The following is a 19,290-nucleotide window of genomic DNA, read 5'->3' on the forward strand; positions in this document are numbered from 1 at the left end:
AGCAGGTGGGGTGATGGTTAAGAGTACTGGACTCCCACATGGCTGACAACGTTTCAAGTCCCAGACCTGGCAGCTTGCTTTCCCACTTTTCTGCTCTCTTTCTCTCTCACTCAGGTCAAATTAAAATAAATAAATAAAGTTAAGTAATTCTTAAAAAAAAAAGCAACCTAATTCTTTTATTCATCATCTAGTCAAAATATCAAAGTAACCAGAAACGCAGGTACTCTAAGAACCCACAATTCCCTATCTAGGCAAAGTGCATGGATTTGGTGAGCTAAGATACCAGGCATGAAAGTTACTCCTCTACAATATTACCGCCAGATAGTCTGTGATGCGGGGCCATCTCGTGTAAGACACACACATTTATCATTTGCCATGCCCCTTCTCTTATACCAGGATCATATTTAAAAAATTAAAACCAGCTTCAAATGCATCTTGAAGCTGAGGCATTCTCCTCTTTCTGGGAGAAAATTTAAGTTCTTAAGGGTATCTATTAACTCGGCAGAACAAAGCCAAAAATCACACTCCAAAAATTTTTCTCATCTTGGGTGAAGTATGCCCAACTAAACAAACAATGTAAGATATCTACCATATTCAGACACTGGGTAAGGACACAGCTACTTTCCCACAAGTGTCCTCTGTTTTCCCCAAGTATCCTCTAGCTACAGGGATTCTCTGATCCGAGAGAAGCATGAGGTGAAAAGTGCTGTCCAGACTACCAGGCTGTGATCACTGTGCAGAATGGCTATTCCTCAGGCATGACCAGTAGGCCAGGAGAATTGTTCATTGGTCTGCACACATACTACAGGTCTTAAATAATAAGAAAGGACACCCTTACAGCACAGGGACCTAAAGTTACTGTTAAATTCACACTCTACCTGCAACATCTGTGGCCACCAAAACTGGGATGTCTTTTTTCTTAAAGTCTGAAATGACCTTGTTTCTCTCACTCTGATCCATGTCCCCATGGAGCAGCCCGAGATTATGACCTTCCTGTTTAAGGTTATTGGCGAGTTCTTCCGCATTGGCTTTTTTAGTAACAAACAGGAGGACACTTCCTGAAGAGGTAAATTCCACCAGGCGCCGGGTAAGCCAGTTCCATTTACTAGGCCCAGAATGGAGAATCTCCACAATCTGTGTCACATCTTCATTTGCCTAAGAAGGAAGAAATGAAACAAGCTTCTGACACTGGGCACCTGAGTAAGGACGAGGCACTATACTTTTACCTGTAAGCAGAATTTTGAAAAACTTATTTCTTTGGGCCTTCCTTCAGCAAGTCAAACATGGCTCAAAACTCACTCTCCTCCCAGATCACCTTGCTCTCCTGGTGAGTACATACCCCTACCTAATCTGTATGCCTTAATACTGTGCACTGCTTGCTTATGTGCCTATTTGGATTATTCCTAATAAACTCCTTTTTGATCTCACTCATTCTCTGTTCCTAGTAATCAACACATGCAAACAGAAGGCAACCAAAAATGAAAATTGGACAAAGTCAAGATGCTAACTACACAGGAACTTTAGCAATAGACCTGCCAAAATAAATAAATAAATAAATAAAAAGGAATTCTCTAAGCAGCCATAACTGAATTCCAAATCCTAATTCAGAGAAGTTTCCCACATAGGGCACATGAATAGATAAGAAAGAAAATCTTATTTTCACTAAGCCCGTGAAGTCATCCCTTCCATCCTGAGTAGGGCTCCTTTCATAATCATTTAAAGCATTAACGCCATCCTAACTCACCAGTAGTCTTCCAGTTCAACTTTTCTGTTCGTACTTGGAAATTTTAAAAGTGAAATAAACATCGGGACTAGCAGTTGATGTAATGCTATGTCACTGGACTCCCATGTAGTCAACTGTGGTTCGAGTCCTGGACCCAGTGGCTTAAACTCATGCCAGGTGCGTGTGTGCCCAAGATCCAAAGAGAACGGAAAAGAAGGGACTGCGGCATGGCAATTACCCCTGGGGGGGGGTGATTTCTCACTTTCTGTCTCTCTTTCTGGAGAGCACACGTGCCCTATAGCAACCCCCCCCCAAAAAAAGGTGAAATAAACATTACCTACTCCCATGAACCCATCATCCAGCTTCAAAAATTACCAATACAACATTTTGACAATCTTTTCTTTAAAAGAAGCCCTTCTTTCCAACTTGTATATTTTAAAGCAAATCTGAAACATGGTACCTCTACATAAACATAATATTTGTATTACTCAATAGTGAGAAATTAATTGCCTCCATAATAGAAAAAATAACCCAAGGAAGTCCCAAATAGAAGTGCTTAGGGTTACCTCTCCAATATCTCCCTGCACCACTCTAATAGGGTCAATCAGGATGTCTCTGGCCAATTTTTCAATCTTTTTCCGGAAAGTTGCACTGAATAAAAGAGCTAAAAGGTAAAGTAAATTCTGTTAAAGAAACAACATGACTTCTCCGTTGAATACCTCACTAAGCTTCTTTGATATTCTCAGTACTACTTGGTTCTTTGCACAAACTCACCTAAACTTTCAATTTAAAGACTAATTCACGAAAGAGAAAAGTACTTGGTCTTATTCTACTTTTTACTGCATTTCTAGTTAAGACTAAGTTGTTAGCACGATTCAGAAATGGTTCTTGATTTCAAAGTTGATCTGTACTATGCATAGATTGTTTCTACCTACTGCTAACACTGTATAAACTGGAGCAAATCGTATAATTTCTGAGCCTTGGTTTTATCATCTATAGAAGCAATTTGTGGGAACCAGCAGTTAGCGTAATGGCTGTTGCTGGACTCCCACATAGTTGACTGCGGTTCCCGGACCCAGTGGCTTAGAACTCATGCCGGGCATGTGTGCGTGGGTGCCCAAGATCCCGAGAGGAGAATGGAGGAGAAGGGACTGCAGTGTGACCATTCCCCCGGGAGGTGATTTCTCGCTTTCTGTCTCTATGTCTCTCTGTCTGTCTGGCGAGCGCACGCGCCCTATAGCGAAAACCTCTCCAAAAAAGAAGCAAGTTGTATCTGATGATCTCGAAGTTCTGTCTGGCTCAGATAAACTGTCATTATCTTTCCCTTTATGATTCTCACCAGAACACACATGATCATTTTTGCTTCCCTAACTTTGAGTGCTTATAAAATAAACATGTGTTCACTCTGAGTACAAATGTGGTTTAAGAAAGCTGCTTCATACATACTCTGTCTGTCAGGACGGACATGACTTGCTATGGATCGAACTTGGTACTCTGGAAGAAGTAGAACAATAAGATTAGTATTGTAACCCTGAAACATATTTTGGGAAGCCCGGAAAAGTCATCTTAGTATAAAAATGTTCATAAGAAGTTGTAAGAACTAAGGATATTTTGAAACTGCTAGACTTATTCAGTATGAAACTCTAAAACTTTATCCTTCCATCTACTGGGTTGGGTCTAGTGGTGGTAGATTCAGTAAAGACAGCTTATCATTTTCACACAGTTGGGTAAATCAAGGAGGACAGGAAAGCACTTACCTGAGAACACAGACTTTGACCTTCACAATCAAAGGCATATAAATACAAATGAAGCAGAGAGAAGACACTCCCCAGTATACAGTGGCATTTTCAAATGTCCTCAACCCAATCAAGCCTAATGTATTTTCCAATTAAATACTCCCAAAAATGTTAAGGTCTTAGCTACAGTCTAACACTATTCAGGAGTATTTTTATCTTATTCTGAAAACAAAAATTGGCAAGCCTAGAAAGACATGGAAAAAAAATAATATTGTGAGGATAGGGAGAGAAGAAACTGGTATCGAAGCATACCAAATCCCATGTCAAACATTCGATCTGCTTCATCAAATACAAGGTAAGAGACTCTTTGAAGATTGGTAGCTTTTTTCTTCACATGATCAATCAGTCGACCCTATACAATTCAAAAAGTGTATAAGTATAATTAAACGGCACTTATAAAGACTTTTTAAAGCTGAGCTCCTGGCTAAAGTGCTAATTCTCCAGTCTTAGACTACATGCACTACATAGTTCAAAAGAACAGAAATTTTCAAAAGTGAACTAAATTCTTTTACATTAAATAGGACTTCAATTCCATGGAAAAGTGGCCAGGGCATTTTGCAAGGCACTCTGAAATGATCTGATTTATAGCCTTATTGATGGATTTTAACGTTTGGACTACACCTTTCTGGGCAGTTTTATCCATACTCCGAGACAGGTTTCTTATTCTCAACGTGCTTGGTAATCACAGATCCATTTTCTAGAAAAGTGTAAGAAAAACTACACGAAATAGGAATGTGTAGCTACTAACTGTATACATCACAGAGACTCTTACTAGACTGCCATTTTAGTCAACAAATTAAAATTTAAGCAAAGCCACATGCTGTCATTCATTGGGGTATTACCAACCTTGCTTTACCACACTTTAGGGGGAAATTCCCTCCAAAACGAACCCTGTTTTCCATACCAAGAGAGGCTGAGGAGCCATTTATGCACAAGACATACTTACTGGGGTACATACGACAATCTCTGCCCCTTCCTGAAGGGCCTTGGCCTGCTCCCACATGCTCCCTCCTCCATATACGGCCACTGATCGAAGATTATATGCTTTCCCAAATCGCTTACATTCTGCATGGATCTACAAAGTTGTTAACATATTAACAAGCTGCGACATTAGCAAATACCTCTATTATAATCAAAAGAGAGTTCTGAAAAACATGGTGTGATGTCATAGAAAATCTAACCCTAGAACATGCTTTAAAAAATCCCAGTTTTACTCAGAAAGGTATAAGTAAATATAGTAGAGTACCACTAGCACATCCTAAAAGGCTATCTAGAATCTTGCCTTGATTAGTCATTTTTTGTTTTCCACTTGTCTTCCTAATTCTGTCATTGCCTTTCTACCAAGAAAAATGAATTCATCCTGGAAAAAAATCATTGTGAGCTTATAATACAAACGATTCCTATATCACTGCTTTTTTTTTCCCCCTTAAAACAGTATTTCTGGTCCAGGCACAGTGGCACAGAGGTAGCACCACCATTCAGTAGGTTGAAATTTCAGGGGGCGCTACATTTGGCTCCTTGGCCAACCAGAATACACCAGGTACGGTTGTATATGCTCATGATCCTAGCTAACTGAAAGACTGGGGCAGGAAGACAGTGACACGGTGAGGCCCTGTAGGTAATATATGTAGTTGGCTATACAGAAAAAACGTAACACTTAATACTCAGCAAAATTTTCCTGATAGCACAACAATGTAAATATACTTAGTGCTAAATTGTACACTTAAAAATGGTGAAGATGATGAATTTTGTATTTTACAATAGAAAAAAACAACAAATATGTTAACAACAAAAATGGTTATTCTATCCACCTGACTCATTAGTCCCTTGCTAGTACACACATGGAAGGGGACATTCTATACCAAGCACGTACCTGTTGGCAAAGCTCCCGAGTGGGACACACAATCACTGCAATTGGTCCGTCACCTGGTTCCAATTCCTTCTGGTCCATTATATGAATCAACATGGGCCAGATAAAGGCTGCGGTTTTCCCACTGCCTGTCTTGGCAATACCAATCATGTCTCTGCCACTTAATGCCACAGGCACACCCTGGAGAAAAAAATAAAGTGTATCTATTCTAAAATTTCAATTCTGATTGATACTCTGTAGGAAATCCTGGGAGAAGATAAATGATTATTTAATTGACTCTACTTTGAAAATATGGATACAAAAAATACAATTTACAATAGCGGTGGTTGCTAATGAAAATTTTTCTCTCCCTGAGAAGGTACCGGGACTACCTCATTCATATAAAAAAACCTCTCATTTTTCTGTATAGAAATGAATGAATCCCATATGTGAATAGGAAACCAAAGCTATTACTTTCAATAATAAGTGAGAATTTTCAGGTCATTGACAAAAGGAATGCTAGTCACTGACAGTGCTGAATCTGTCCATGCACAAATGTTTCTGATAGGTTTAGGCCTAATGAAATGCCTTCTATCATATTTTCAAGTTATTTAACAGTTACAAAAGAATATTTTCCAATCACTTAAGAACTGTAAATAATTCACATTTGCTCTTTAGTTTTTTAAAAAATACTCCTGGATTTCATGTATGTTTCCCCCACCTTAATTAAAGCAAAAGTTTAAGTCAGAGGAAATATTCGGACACCTACTCATGATGATATGGTTCTACAGTAAACAACGACTTAGGCTTTGATTTGTTTGTAAACTAAATATAGTCACAAGAATGTCACTCTTTTCTTTCATTGTGCTTTACTTACCTGACACTGTATCGGGGTGGGCTGTGTGTACTCAGATTTCCGAATCTGGTGCATAAGCTGTTCATCAAACCCAAAATGAGCAAAACTACTTCCTGGTCTAGGCGGTGCAGCACCAGAGACCTAGAGATAGAGACAACTCCTAGGAATGACATGAACTTCAATACAGTAGCATTTGAAGTTCAACAATACTTACCTGGATCTAGCACTTGAAGTTGAAAAGGAAGTGAAAACATAAGCACTGCAGCTAAAAGCATATACTGAAAGGGCAAAATCTAAAATAATAAGATACAAAACCTCATATAAAAAAACTACATGATAGGGACCAGTAGATGGTATAGTGGTTACATGGCTAGACTCCCACATGGCCAACCATGGTATAAGCGCCAGATCTGGTGGCTTGCTTTCTCACTTTCTCTCTGGTCAAATTAAAAAACAATAACAACAATAATTAAAAGTTACATAAAATAATTTTTTTTGAGAGATATTTGCTGTAGGGAACGTGCACTCATTGGAGAGAAAGAGAGAAGGGGATGGCTATGCAGCAATCCCTTCTCCTCCATTCTCCTCTTAGGATTTTGGGCACTACACACACGCATTCAACATGAGTTTTAAGCTGCCAGGTCCGGGACTCGCATGGCAGTCAACTACATGGAGTCCAGCGATGTAATCGTTACTCAATCTGCTGGTCCCAAAAGTTTAAAATAAAGTAATTCTTAAAAAAAAAAAAAAAAAAAAAACAAGAAAAAGAAATATTCCTGAGCTAATTTTGTCATATAATTTTTATTGAGTACCTGAAACTATCTTAAATCAAAATTAATTTTCTCGTAAGAAATCAAGAGGGCCAGCATGTGGCAGGGAGATTGAGGCAGCTGGATCTCATATGGCTGACTGCATGGTTCATGTCTCGGACCTGACAGCTTGAAAATCATGCCAGGCACATGTGCATGCATGCCCAAAATCCCAAGAGAAGGGAATGCTGTGCATGACTATCCCCCCGAGGTGGGGAGGGGAAGGATTTCTCACTTTCCCTCTCTGGGGAATGTACACACCTTATTATGACCTTTAAAAAAAAAGGAAGAAAAATAATTCAATGAACTGGGAAGTTATTAACATTCCTTTTGCAATTTTGTATAAATATTAACCAGATAGCAGAAAAAATATTAACAAAACTTTCTCTCAAAATAAAATGAAAACTGAAAATAAACTCCAAATAAAACAAGTCTGTATGTACGAGTTACAAAGATGTGATCTACCACCTCTATTTTCGGTTTAGCCTGAAGAGTTAGCATCTCAGTCATGGTCCAGTCACTGTCAAAGCACTGTCCTAACTGTGCCCAGGTGAAGAATGGGGGCTTATTACTTCTACTGTGTCTCCAACAGTATAACTTTTCAATGCTTCTCCAGTGACACAAGTATTTCCAACCAAGATTTCACTTAAACAAACCAAACATTTTTTTGGGGAAGAGTGGGGAGCAGGTGAACTCTTAGAAAACAGACGCGAATACACACACATCTACCTATACCCACACTCATCTACCCACAGCTCTACTCCTCTGGGAAAACAGGAGTTCAAACAACACAGAGCAATTGGTAAGGCAGACATCAGCCAGAAAGTTGTCTACAATAGAGTAGACGTTAACTTATTATTTCTGTATATTTCATTTAACTAACATCTAGCAGTACCTTAAATAATATGGCCAAGTGCAACCCCCCAATTTTTTTTTTTTAAGTGACAGGGTCTAACTATATTGTCCACGCCAGCCTCAGCTTCCCGAGTTGCTATGATCACAGGTGTGCACCTCTACACTCAACTCTACCCCAAAGTGTTTTGGTGGGCAATTTTAATTACTGCTGTAGAATTAGTATACACATACTTCTATTTATTTTTTAAAAAGAATAATTTATTTAATTTTATTTATTCATTCTTTTATTTAAATTTGACTAGAGAGAAAGAGAGAAAAAATAAGCCACCAGGCCCAGGACTCAAACCGTGGTCGGCCATATAGGAATGTGCAGCGCCTAAACTACACACCATCTGCTTGCCCCACACACATAAAAGATGTTTATTTTTTCTAAGTGAAAAGATCCTATCAAAATATCTGGAGGACTAAAATAAATCCAGACACATGAAAAAAGGGATATAACTATTACACTAGCAAAAGCAGTTCTAGAACCATTAGCAAAGAAATGCAAGGTTATCAGCTTGGATAAACGATAACACTAAGCCTGGACTAATTAACACTAATATAACAACAGTGGCTGAATGATTATCTTACCCGAAGATTGAGCTTATGCCGAAGATCTATTAACTGCTGTGGAGTGAGGTTGGTTATCTCTTCATGCTCATTGTAAAAATTTTTTTCAAATGGTGGATAGTCAATCTGCAGGTCCAATTATTCAAAGTTAGTCTAGAATTCAAGAGTCAATCTTGTAAGTTTAATTTTAATGCAAAATAACCTCTTATAAATATACAAGTAAAGCCATCCCTGCTAGAAGAAAAAGGAATTAATCTATTTAGTGATGGCATACATCCCAGAAAGTTATAGCCACTACATTTTCTTATTCCTTTTTAAATATAAACATCAATCTACTTACTAAAGAAGCTGATAAGGACACCTCAGATTTTGAACAACCTTAAAGTAGACTAAGCAATCTCTGTAATGCCAAAGACCTCAATGGACAGGGTAGATATTTTACTGTACAACATTTAAACATGTTTTGGATTATGGTGTTCACCTAACTCTAGGCATTTTGAAACATTTCTAATATTTCCTTTGGTGAGACCTTTGCCTTTAGAGAGATTTCTGATTTTTTTTCTTTTTAAGGTTTTTGTCATTGGGTGTGTGTGCTCGCCAGAGAGAAGAGGGACAGAGACAGTGAAAACCCCTCCCCCCAGGGCGGGGTAGATGGCTACAATCCCTTTTCCTCCTAGGATTCTGGCATGAACAGACAAGCGCCTGCCATGACTTTCAAGCTGCCAGGTCTTTTAAGCTGTGGTTGCCATGTGGGAGTTGTGTCTAAACCACTATGCCACCTGTTGGTCCCAGAATTTCCATTCTTTTTTAAAACATGAAATTGCTGGGCTAGCAGGTGGAGTGGTAGCTGAGGTGTTGGACTTCCATGTGGCCAACTGCGATTCAAGGACCTGGAGACTTACTTGAAAAAATAAATAAGAAAATAAAATGAAACTGCTTATATCACTTTAAAGAAATGTACAGCCAAGCATTTCCAATTTTTAAGATAATAGTAATTTCTGCTATTCTTCCATACTTTTCTGTACTAAGGATACAAAACATAAGTAAATCGCCACATGTGAATTAGGTTAAATGATTCTTTTTGACATCAGAGGTTTTTGGGAGAATTTAAATCTTTCATAGATGGTAAAAATTTCTCATTAATTCTGGACACACCCAGGAAAATTTGGTGAGAAGAGTGGCATTGTTTTATATTCCTAAAAATCTCCAAAAATATGTCTGACTTCAAAGAAAATAGCTCTTACAGCATTCGTATTGTTGAGATAAGTTGTTTTAATTGAAGCCCATGGAGAAAATCTTGGCTCAAAAAGACTTACAGTCAGGGAAGGGAGGAGATTATTTTAGTAGCCTTTTCAGATACTTGAGGATTTTTGATACTCCCCTACAACTCGACAAATAGTTATTTCCTAAAGATTATTTTGATTGTGTAATTTTTTTTTTTTTTTGGAGAGGTTTTCGCTATAGGGTGCGTGCGCTTGGCAGACAGACAGAGACAGAGAGACAGAAAGCGAGAAATCACCTTCTGGGGGGATGGCCACGCCACAATCCCTTCTCCTCCATTCTCCTCTCGGGATCTTGGGCACGCACACACGCGCGCCCGGCGTGAGTTTTAAGCCACCGGGTCCGCGACGTGAACCGCAGCTGACTACATGGGAGTCCAGCGCCTTAGCCATTACGCCAACTGCTGGTCCCTTGATTGTGTAATTTGAAATCGTATGACTGAACTTTTTAGACTTCATTACATTGATCTAGTATGTATTCTGAAAGGAGTTTTTTTTTTTTTTTTGGAGAGATTTTTCACTGTAGGGCGCGTGCGCTCGCCAGACAGACAGAGAGAGACATAGAGACAGAAAGCGAGAAATCACCCCCCAGGGGGGATGGTCACGCCGCAATCCCTTCTCCTCCATTCTCCTCTCGGGATCTTGGGCACGCACGCACACGCGCCCGGCGTGAGTTTTAAGCCACCGGGTCCGGGACACGAACCGCGGTCGACTACGTGGGAGTCCAGCGACATAGCCATTACGCTAACTGCTGGTTCCCTGAAAGGAGTTTTTTTAACTCATGCATAATTCTGTAACATCATGCATCAGTCATTATCACAAAAATATTTTCTGAAAGCACTTTTACTTGCTTTCAGTGAAGTGTCATTTGGTTTCTCAAGTGAAAATGGTATTCCATGAAAAAAAAAATACCTCAGCTTATAACTCAAATATGAAATGCTTTTCCTTGAGATACCTATCACACTTTGGCAGGCAACAGAAATGTGTCTTATATGTACTTCTCATTTTATCACACATGTAACACCAGAGTAGATTTAATAAGTAGGGCCGGTCCTTCAGCTCAGTGGGACCCTACATGGCTGAAAGTCGTGTGAATGCTGGCCCCAGCACCTTGAAAAACATGCCAGGTGCATATACATGTGACCCTAAAGTCTTGAGAGCAGAGAAAAAAGGATTGCTATGTGACCATGCCCCATTGGGAGAGGTTTTGTTTCTCTTTTCCCCTCAACACCCTGGCAAGTGTACATGCTCTTTGGCAATTAAAAAGAATTTTTAATGTATAATAATCTTAACAATGTGTTTCATAAAAGCATTAAGTAAAACTGGCTTCCTCTTTTAACTGCAGTGGTTTGCAGGGAAGAACACAATGACTTGTGAACTGGCAGGGTGCCATTACTTAGACTTATGCTAAGGCACGAGCAGCTTCATCTCTCAGTGCTTTTATACCGTGGATGCAAATACTAACTCAGACAAAAAGGCAAATAACCTTAATATTATATGAAAATTCTTTCAAATTTGTAGACTCCCTGAAAGGGTCTCTGAACCACATGTTGAACACTACTGTTCTAGCTCCGGAATCACCAGGGTATGCAAGATCTAGTCTAACAGATGCCTGGATTTGAAACACTGACATTTTTCAAATAGGTTATATTGATACCCTCACTTCCTTTATCTGACTGAAGAACCATTTACTTCCTGACTTCTCTTTTTTTTTTTTTGGAGAGGTTTTTGCTATAGGGCACGTGCGCTCGCCAGAGAGAGAGACATAGAGACAGAAAGCGAGAAATCACCCCCCAGGGGGAATGGTCACACCGCAATCCCTTCTCCTCCATTCTCCTCTCGGGATCTTGGGCACGCACGTACACGCGCCTGGCGTGAGTTTAAAGCCACCGGGTCCGGGACGTGAACCACAGTCGACTACATGGGAGTCCAGTGACATAATAATAATCTTAACAATGTGTTTCATAAAAGCATTAAGTAAAACTGGCTTCCTCTTTTAACTGCAGTGGTTTGCAGGGAAGAACACAATGACTTGTGAACTGGCAGGGTGCCATTACTTAGACTTATGCTAAGGCACGAGCAGCTTCATCTCTCAGTGCTTTTATACCGTGGATGCAAATACTAACTCAGACAAAAAGGCAAATAACCTTAATATTATATGAAAATTCTTTCAAATTTGTAGACTCCCTGAAAGGGTCTCTGAACCACATGTTGAACACTACTGTTCTAGCTCCGGAATCACCAGGGTATGCAAGATCTAGTCTAACAGATGCCTGGATTTGAAACACTGACATTTTTCAAATAGGTTATATTGATACCCTCACTTCCTTTATCTGACTGAAGAACCATTTACTTCCTGACTTCTCTTTTTTTTTTTTTGGAGAGGTTTTTGCTATAGGGCACGTGCGCTCGCCAGAGAGAGAGACATAGAGACAGAAAGCGAGAAATCACCCCCCAGGGGGAATGGTCACACCGCAATCCCTTCTCCTCCATTCTCCTCTCGGGATCTTGGGCACGCACGTACACGCGCCTGGCGTGAGTTTAAAGCCACCGGGTCCGGGACGTGAACCACAGTCGACTACATGGGAGTCCAGTGACATAGCCATTACGCTAACTGCTGGTCCCCCCTGACTTCTCTTTGAAGAAACAGCCTCTCATCTACTCTAGATCTGGGAGCAATGGTAATGATTTACAGTAATTAAAAACCAAATGTGGGCCTGAAGACCCATTTTGAAAGGAAGATGTAAGCACTGTTTCTGGAAAACAAGTATAATTGCTTGAAAAAAATTCTTAAAATTCTAAAATTGAATGTAAGTGACCAATTCAAATATAGCTTTCAACAATATAGGCTATAGAGCCTGAAGCAATTTCTGACTCAACCACTTAGCAGAGATGAAAAGATTCTAAAGTACAAATGTTCTCCCAACATAGAGTACTTAGGACACTGAGAAAGCTCAAATACTGAAAGCTGAGGAAAACAGAATCAACTTGAGAAACGGCATCAAATTCAGCAAAAGATACCATACCTCTGAATGATCAATGGGAGGAAGAGGATCAATGATCTTTTTGGACGGTGCAATTGGATTTCCATCACTGTCATATTCCAAATTGTCTTCTTCTTCCTCCTGAACCACACCAGCAGTTGGGTTTTCTGCCATGTATCGAAAATAAGCTTCCTGCAGGAAAGCACAAGCATACAATCACACCCAAGTTCAACTGAGAATGTTCCTCTCCTGTAATTAGTGCACACAATGTACCAGATGACTGCACAGTTTCATACCTACCAAGTAAGGCAAAACTACTAGCAAAGAGTCCTTTAACAATGGCAGTGGTATTTAGGACAATCAGAAGACATGGATGAGACAGTTAGTACTACAAAATTAATTTGCTTAACAGAAGATTTATAAATTTGTCTGTTCCACAGCCTTCCTGACATGGGGTGTCTACCTACCCTTCCCAGAGCTGTGGAACATATGCTGTGGCTTTACCAACCCACATCTGGAAAGTAGCACTGTCTAGGAAAATCACAAACCTGGAAAGGGCTCACTGTGGTTCTTACCATCCCACAACTGAACAATGGAAAAACAAAAACATCAATGGACTGTCATTAATATTCTATCTTGAAATGTACAAATCAGAAACAGACCCTTACAAAAAGGTAGAGGTTAGATGTTGCTAAGAGGCCATCAATAGAGCCCACTCTACTACCTGATTTATTAGAATATTAATTTGGGGTTTTAAAAAAGCAAGCTGAAAAAAGCTTCTATTTCTTTTCAATTTTACAGCTGATCAAAAGTTCCATCTTCAACATGGGAGAAAGCCATGTGAATCTTTATCATTACCAACTGGTCACACAGGTAGAAAAGGAGTAACTCAAATGACATTCCCTGCTGAATAAGGAATGGCCATTCCAGTGAAGGCAAGCTAGCTTTTCCCCAGTATAGACTTTGCGGGGTAAAAATAAAAGAGAAATACTGCATAGGAACTCACTTGGTCATCTTCCTCTTCAATGTCATCTCGAATACCCCTGGAAAAACAAGCGGAGAAACAAACTTCCCTGCAAATGTTCCACATACCCAGCTCCATACTTACAGCAGATTAGTGTTGAATTCCATACAGCATAGGAACTCTCAACACTAACAATAACAAAGCAGCAATTCTCGCACTGTAAGCTCTCCACCCATCGAATATGTGTGGTTTCAATCTGTAAGCTGTACTGTGCATGTCTTTTGAACAGGCTGATGTAGTACCCCATAAACACCAATTACTCACAAGGAGATTGGGAGTAAAAACTTTCTGAACATAGGTATCAAAGGATCCTACCCTGTCGACCTATACATCAAACACAATACAGCTGTGAAAAGTATTTCACATTAAAGAGATTCCTGTGTTTGTATATGCTAGAGAAAGAAGGTCATAACTTTCATATTGTCCCTTAGGCAGTAAGAGAACAGAAGAAAAACTACATTAACTCCTTTGTGAGTTTGGGACTAAAACTCCTAAACTGCTCAATGGAAAAGGAGACTACTGCCACTTGGTGCATTTCTCAGTAGCTACACAAAGTATGGTTGCTTAGTTCCCACAAGCACCTCTTTCTAATTTGACTTTCTGCCTAACTAACTAAAGTAACTCACTATTCCTAAGGCAACCAGCAAGCAGCACCACCAGTACAGGGCAGCTGGAAGAGGATGCAACATACATAAGCACCAACAAGAGGAATGAACCTCCATATGCCACGGGAACCTTGGGAGGAGCCTGAAGCACTGATAGTCAAGCAGAGGGAGAAAAAAGTCCACTCACGGTTGGTTGAAAGGGTCTTACAAGTGTAAAAACGAGATGTCTCTTTCTCAGTACATTAAGTACTTCAAGTTCTAAGAATGCTAAAGCACGATGTCACTCTTCGTGAAATGAGGTTTTATTATACCAAAATACATTTGTTTTTATGATATAATCATCATTACTTCTCATAAACAATCACACAGGCATTAACTTATTTATATCATGGGATACAACTCCAAACAATGAACCAAAACTTTAATAACTATGCTCCCCAGACCCCTACTGCAATTCAATTCTTGTGTTTACTAAAACACTATTTATGGTTAAAGACCAAATGCTACTTTAGCAAATAGGATAATTTTTAATTACTGCAAATGCAAAGACTTTTGCTATCTCTATTACCTACAAAAATATTTAAAATTTAAGAGTAACTTCAAGTAAAGACATTTGTGTATGTTAATTTTTACTTTGGGGGAATAGGCTTTGCAATATTCCAGCAATTTTTATGTAACCTTTATGAAGGAGAAGAAAACAACTTACTTTACGTTTTTTCGTTCCTTGTCCTTTTCTTCAAGCCTCTTCATGTCTCTAGCAGCCTGATCCTAAAGAAACGAAAGGCCCTAAGGAATCACATCCATTAAAAACACTGAAAGAGGAATTCTCTTTCTTTTTAAAGTTTATTTCTTCTGTGAGTCAGAGAGACGGAAACAGAGTCAGAGAGAGTGAATGAGCACAGCGCCATCAGAACACTGACACCATGATCTGCCTCCAGCTTCAGCCAGCCGTGGATGAAGAGCAAGTGTGTGACCATTTTACTCAGGGAGATCGCTGAGCCTGAGATCGGAACTCTTCCTTATGTGCCAGCCTCACAGAACCTGGCTCTTGGAAATTTCTATTAGAAAGAAATTCTAGAACAGGCTGTGTTGCCTAGTGGTTAAGGGAGCCGGATCCCACGTGGCCAACTGTGGTTTGAATCCTGGCCTGGCACCTTGAAATGCCTACTGGACACACATGCGTGCAATGCCTAAAATCCCAACAAGATGGAGAAATGAAGTAGAAGGGATTGTGGGGCAATCACACCCCATAGGGTGAAGGGGATGTTTTCTCACTCCTATGTCTCTGTCAAGTGCAAGCACTCTCATGCAAAAAAAGAAAAAAAAAAAAAAAAAAGGAAAAAAATCTAAATCTGTGATGTCAACAATTTCGTTGACATCACAGATTTAGCTATGCACTTTGACAATTTTATTTTGATGCAAACTGCATTTTAACAATTATTTTTTCAAAGTGAAAGACCCAAATGCTCTAAAAACTTAACTGTACAATTTTCACCTATAACAAGCAGGATTTTCAAAAAGTTCATGGAAAAGGACGTTTTAATTACAAAATTAAATAATTCTTAAAATAAATCAATGCTGCAAAAAATAACTTCATGGAAAATAAATGTAAAAAAACTACTTATGGTCTTAAATTTTTTTTGTGCCAAAATAAAATAGTTCTTTGATTCTAATTTTTCATGAACTTTATGAAGTCCCTTCATACATATCATCTAAGGTAAAAATTAGTAAAAATGCTTGCTTCATAAAAATAAACTCTTCAGTGAATATTTTTGGAGAGATAGGGCACATGCACGAGATGGAGAGAGAAAGTAAGAAATCAGCTCCCAGGGGCAATGGCCACACCACGATTCCATCTCCATTCTCTTCCTGGGATTTTAGACTCCAGGCACATACGTATGCCCAGCATGAGTTTCAAGCTGCTGGATCCAGGACTTGAACTGTGGTCAGCCAGTGTGGGAGTCCACAAGCTGCTGTGTCCACAACTTGAACCGTGGCCAGCCAATGTGGGAGCATCCACCACTCCATCACCTGCTGGCTCTCACTCTTCTTTTTAAGTTGATACAGTTATGGCTGTAAAAGGTCTTAAATTCAGGCAAATAAGCTTTTCTCAAAGTGTGACTTAAGATCATTTATATCAAATTACCAGAGGGGCTAGTAAAAAATTACAGATTTCTGGCTCTGATCTGAAAAGGTGGTTTTCAATCTGGAATGATTTTGCTCCTACGCAACATTGCCCTAGCAATGTCCGAAGACATTTTTGATAGTCACAACTTGGAGTAGAGGGTGCCAGGGTGGGGCTGGTGTTACTGAGGAGTGAAGGCAGGGACACAGTTCAACATCCTACAATGCACAGGGCAGCCCTCACAACAGTGAACTACCCAGCCCCAAAGTCGCTAGTCCTGGACTTAATACCCTGCTCGAGATCTACTAACCCAGGAGCCTTGGGGGTAGACTAAAATGTGTTAAGGTTTCAAGTCTTTCCATAGGCAATTCTTTTTTTCTGGAGAGGTTTTTGCTATAGGATGCATGCACTCACCAGAAAAACAGAGAGAGACAGAGACAGAAAGCGATAAATCACCCCCCAGCAGGGATGGCCACAGCACAATCCCTTCTCCTCCATTCTCCTCTCAGGATCTTGGGCACACATGCACACGCACATGCACCTGGCGTGAGTTTAAGCCACCTAATCTGGGACTTGAACCGCGGTCAACTACATGGAAGTCCAGCGACATAGCCATTATGCTAACTGCTGGTCCTTCCATAGGCAATTCTTTACAAGTTGATACTTGCCTCCACTTCAGCCATGAATGCCTCCAAGGGATCATCATCACTGTCAGATAGCCATTATGCTAACTGCTGGTCCTTCCATAGGCAATTCTTTACAAGTTGATACTTGCCTCCACTTCAGCCATGAATGCCTCCAAGGGATCATCATCACTGTCAGAGTCTGCAGGCTTGGAATGGAATTGCTGGCGGGGCCGGGGGGGTTTCACAAAAAAAAAGGTAAATCAACATTGCTAGAGTCTTCTTCCTCATCTTCAAAATATCTGAAAATTAGGAACCAGCAGATGGCATTAACAGTTATGACACTGGAGTTCCTCGTAGTTGACCGTAATTTGAATCCTGGACCTCGTAGCTTAAAACTCACACCGGGCACATGTGCGTACATGCCCAAAATCCCAAGAGGAGAATGGAGGAGAAGGGATTACAGCATGGCCATCCCCCTTGGGGGATGAATTCTCGCTTTCTGTCTCTGTCTGTCCACGGAGTGCATGTGCCTCCTATAGCAAAAATCTAAAAAAAGAAAAAGAAGAAAATCTGAAAATTAAAATGGAAACTGATAAAGCGAATGTTTAGTTTGGGATCAGTGACTCTTTCAGTAGAGTCTGTGCTATGGGAACACATGGCATTTTTGTACGAAACATCAAATATTTAGTTTGTTACAATCCTTAAAAACTTTGTTTTAACAGATATTTTTTACCATTTTTTTTTTTGAGAGGTTTTTTTTTTTTTTTCCACTATAGAGCGCGTGCGGTCGCCAGACAGACAGAGAGAGACAGAGAGACAGAAAGCGAGAAATCACCCCCCAGGGGGGATGGTCACGCTGCAATCCCTTCTCCTCCATTCTCCTCCCGGGATCTTGGGCATGCACGCACACGCGCCCGGCGTGAGTTTTAAGCCACTGGGTCCGGGACCGCGGTCGACTACGTGGGAGTCCAGCGACATAGCCATTATGCTAACTGCTGGTTCCCTTAACAGATATTTTTATAAAGCTAAGGACTTTCTTCAGAAGTTCTGGGTTATTTTCTGAGGACCAACAGAAAACTTCTAAACTTGAATCCAAAATCATTTACCATACTACTTAAATATTTAGAAAGGATAATTCCAAAGCCTAGAGAAACTATCACTTTTTCTTTAGAGACAAGTCAATATAGCTCTTTATGAACTAGAACAAAAACACTATTCAGACCTTACCTCGTAATTAAAATAGTAGTACAACCACATATTAGTTTAAATAATTTAATTGCAGCTTAAAATATTTACAGCATTTCAAGTCTTCAAGGAATTCCTTTAAAGTTTCATTATGTTTCATGCATACACATCGACACTCACACTACTAGTTCTGTGTGTGTGTGTATGTGTACACCAAGGCATACTCATATAGTTAACTGTTATGCTATATGTAGTAATAGCAGCATATATTCACCAATACCACACTATGTTACCATATGTAATAGCAATCATATTAACATATATGGCATAAGGTACACACACACATACACATATGTTGATGGTAATACATACTGATTTATATAGTAGATTTTACTTAATAAAAAAAAGTTCCTGAACTGGTTAATGCTCTCTTAGATGATGCCGTGTACTTCAAAAAAATTTAGAACTCCAATCTTGTGACTTTTTAAATTAAAACAAATAAAAAATTCAGGGATCAGCAGTTAGCATAATGGCTATGTTACTGGACTCCCATGTAGTTGACCGTGGTTTGCGTTCCGGACCCAGTGGCTTAAAACTCACGCTGGGGGCGTGTGCGAGTGTGCCCAAGATCCCGAGAGGAGAATAGAGGAGAAGGGATTGTGGCGTGGCCATCCCTCCGGGGGTGATTTCTCACTTTCTGTCTCTCTCTGTCTGGCTAGTGAGCATAGGCGACTTACAGCAAAAACCTCTAGAAAAAAAAAAAAAAAAAATTCAAACACTGTCACAACCAGGTTGGAAATAATAGCAAAACGATTCACCAAAGAAATTATCTTCAGAAATTATAGCTTAAATCTTCAACTTCTTTTTCTTTTGCTATAAGGTACACGTGCTCAGCAGGCAGAGAGAGAGTGAAAGTGAGAAATCACCACCATCCCCCAAGGTTGGATGGCCACACCACAAT

The 19,290-nt window shown here is 39.8% G+C and overlaps 1 protein-coding gene across 1 annotated transcript in view; it reads right to left on the reverse strand.

Annotated features, from left to right (window-relative positions):
- Positions 1–19,290, reverse strand: part of DDX42 (DEAD-box helicase 42) — a gene marked incomplete in the record, with an annotated part of 49,453 nt that overhangs the window by 16,309 nt on the left and 13,854 nt on the right. Inside the window, 13 exon segments of the mRNA XM_014587187.2 lie at positions 879–1,155; positions 2,290–2,387; positions 3,170–3,217; positions 3,772–3,871; positions 4,466–4,594; positions 5,393–5,569; positions 6,246–6,365; positions 8,522–8,626; positions 12,807–12,956; positions 13,771–13,807; positions 15,100–15,161; positions 17,294–17,391; positions 17,394–17,443. Coding sequence (XP_014442673.1) covers positions 879–1,155; positions 2,290–2,387; positions 3,170–3,217; positions 3,772–3,871; positions 4,466–4,594; positions 5,393–5,569; positions 6,246–6,365; positions 8,522–8,626; positions 12,807–12,956; positions 13,771–13,807; positions 15,100–15,161; positions 17,294–17,391; positions 17,394–17,443 — 1,451 coding nt within the window.

Source organism: Tupaia chinensis, unplaced genomic scaffold, assembly GCF_000334495.1.
Source record: "Tupaia chinensis unplaced genomic scaffold, TupChi_1.0 Scaffold000187_1, whole genome shotgun sequence".
NCBI classification, from domain to species: Eukaryota; Metazoa; Chordata; class Mammalia; order Scandentia; family Tupaiidae; genus Tupaia; species Tupaia belangeri.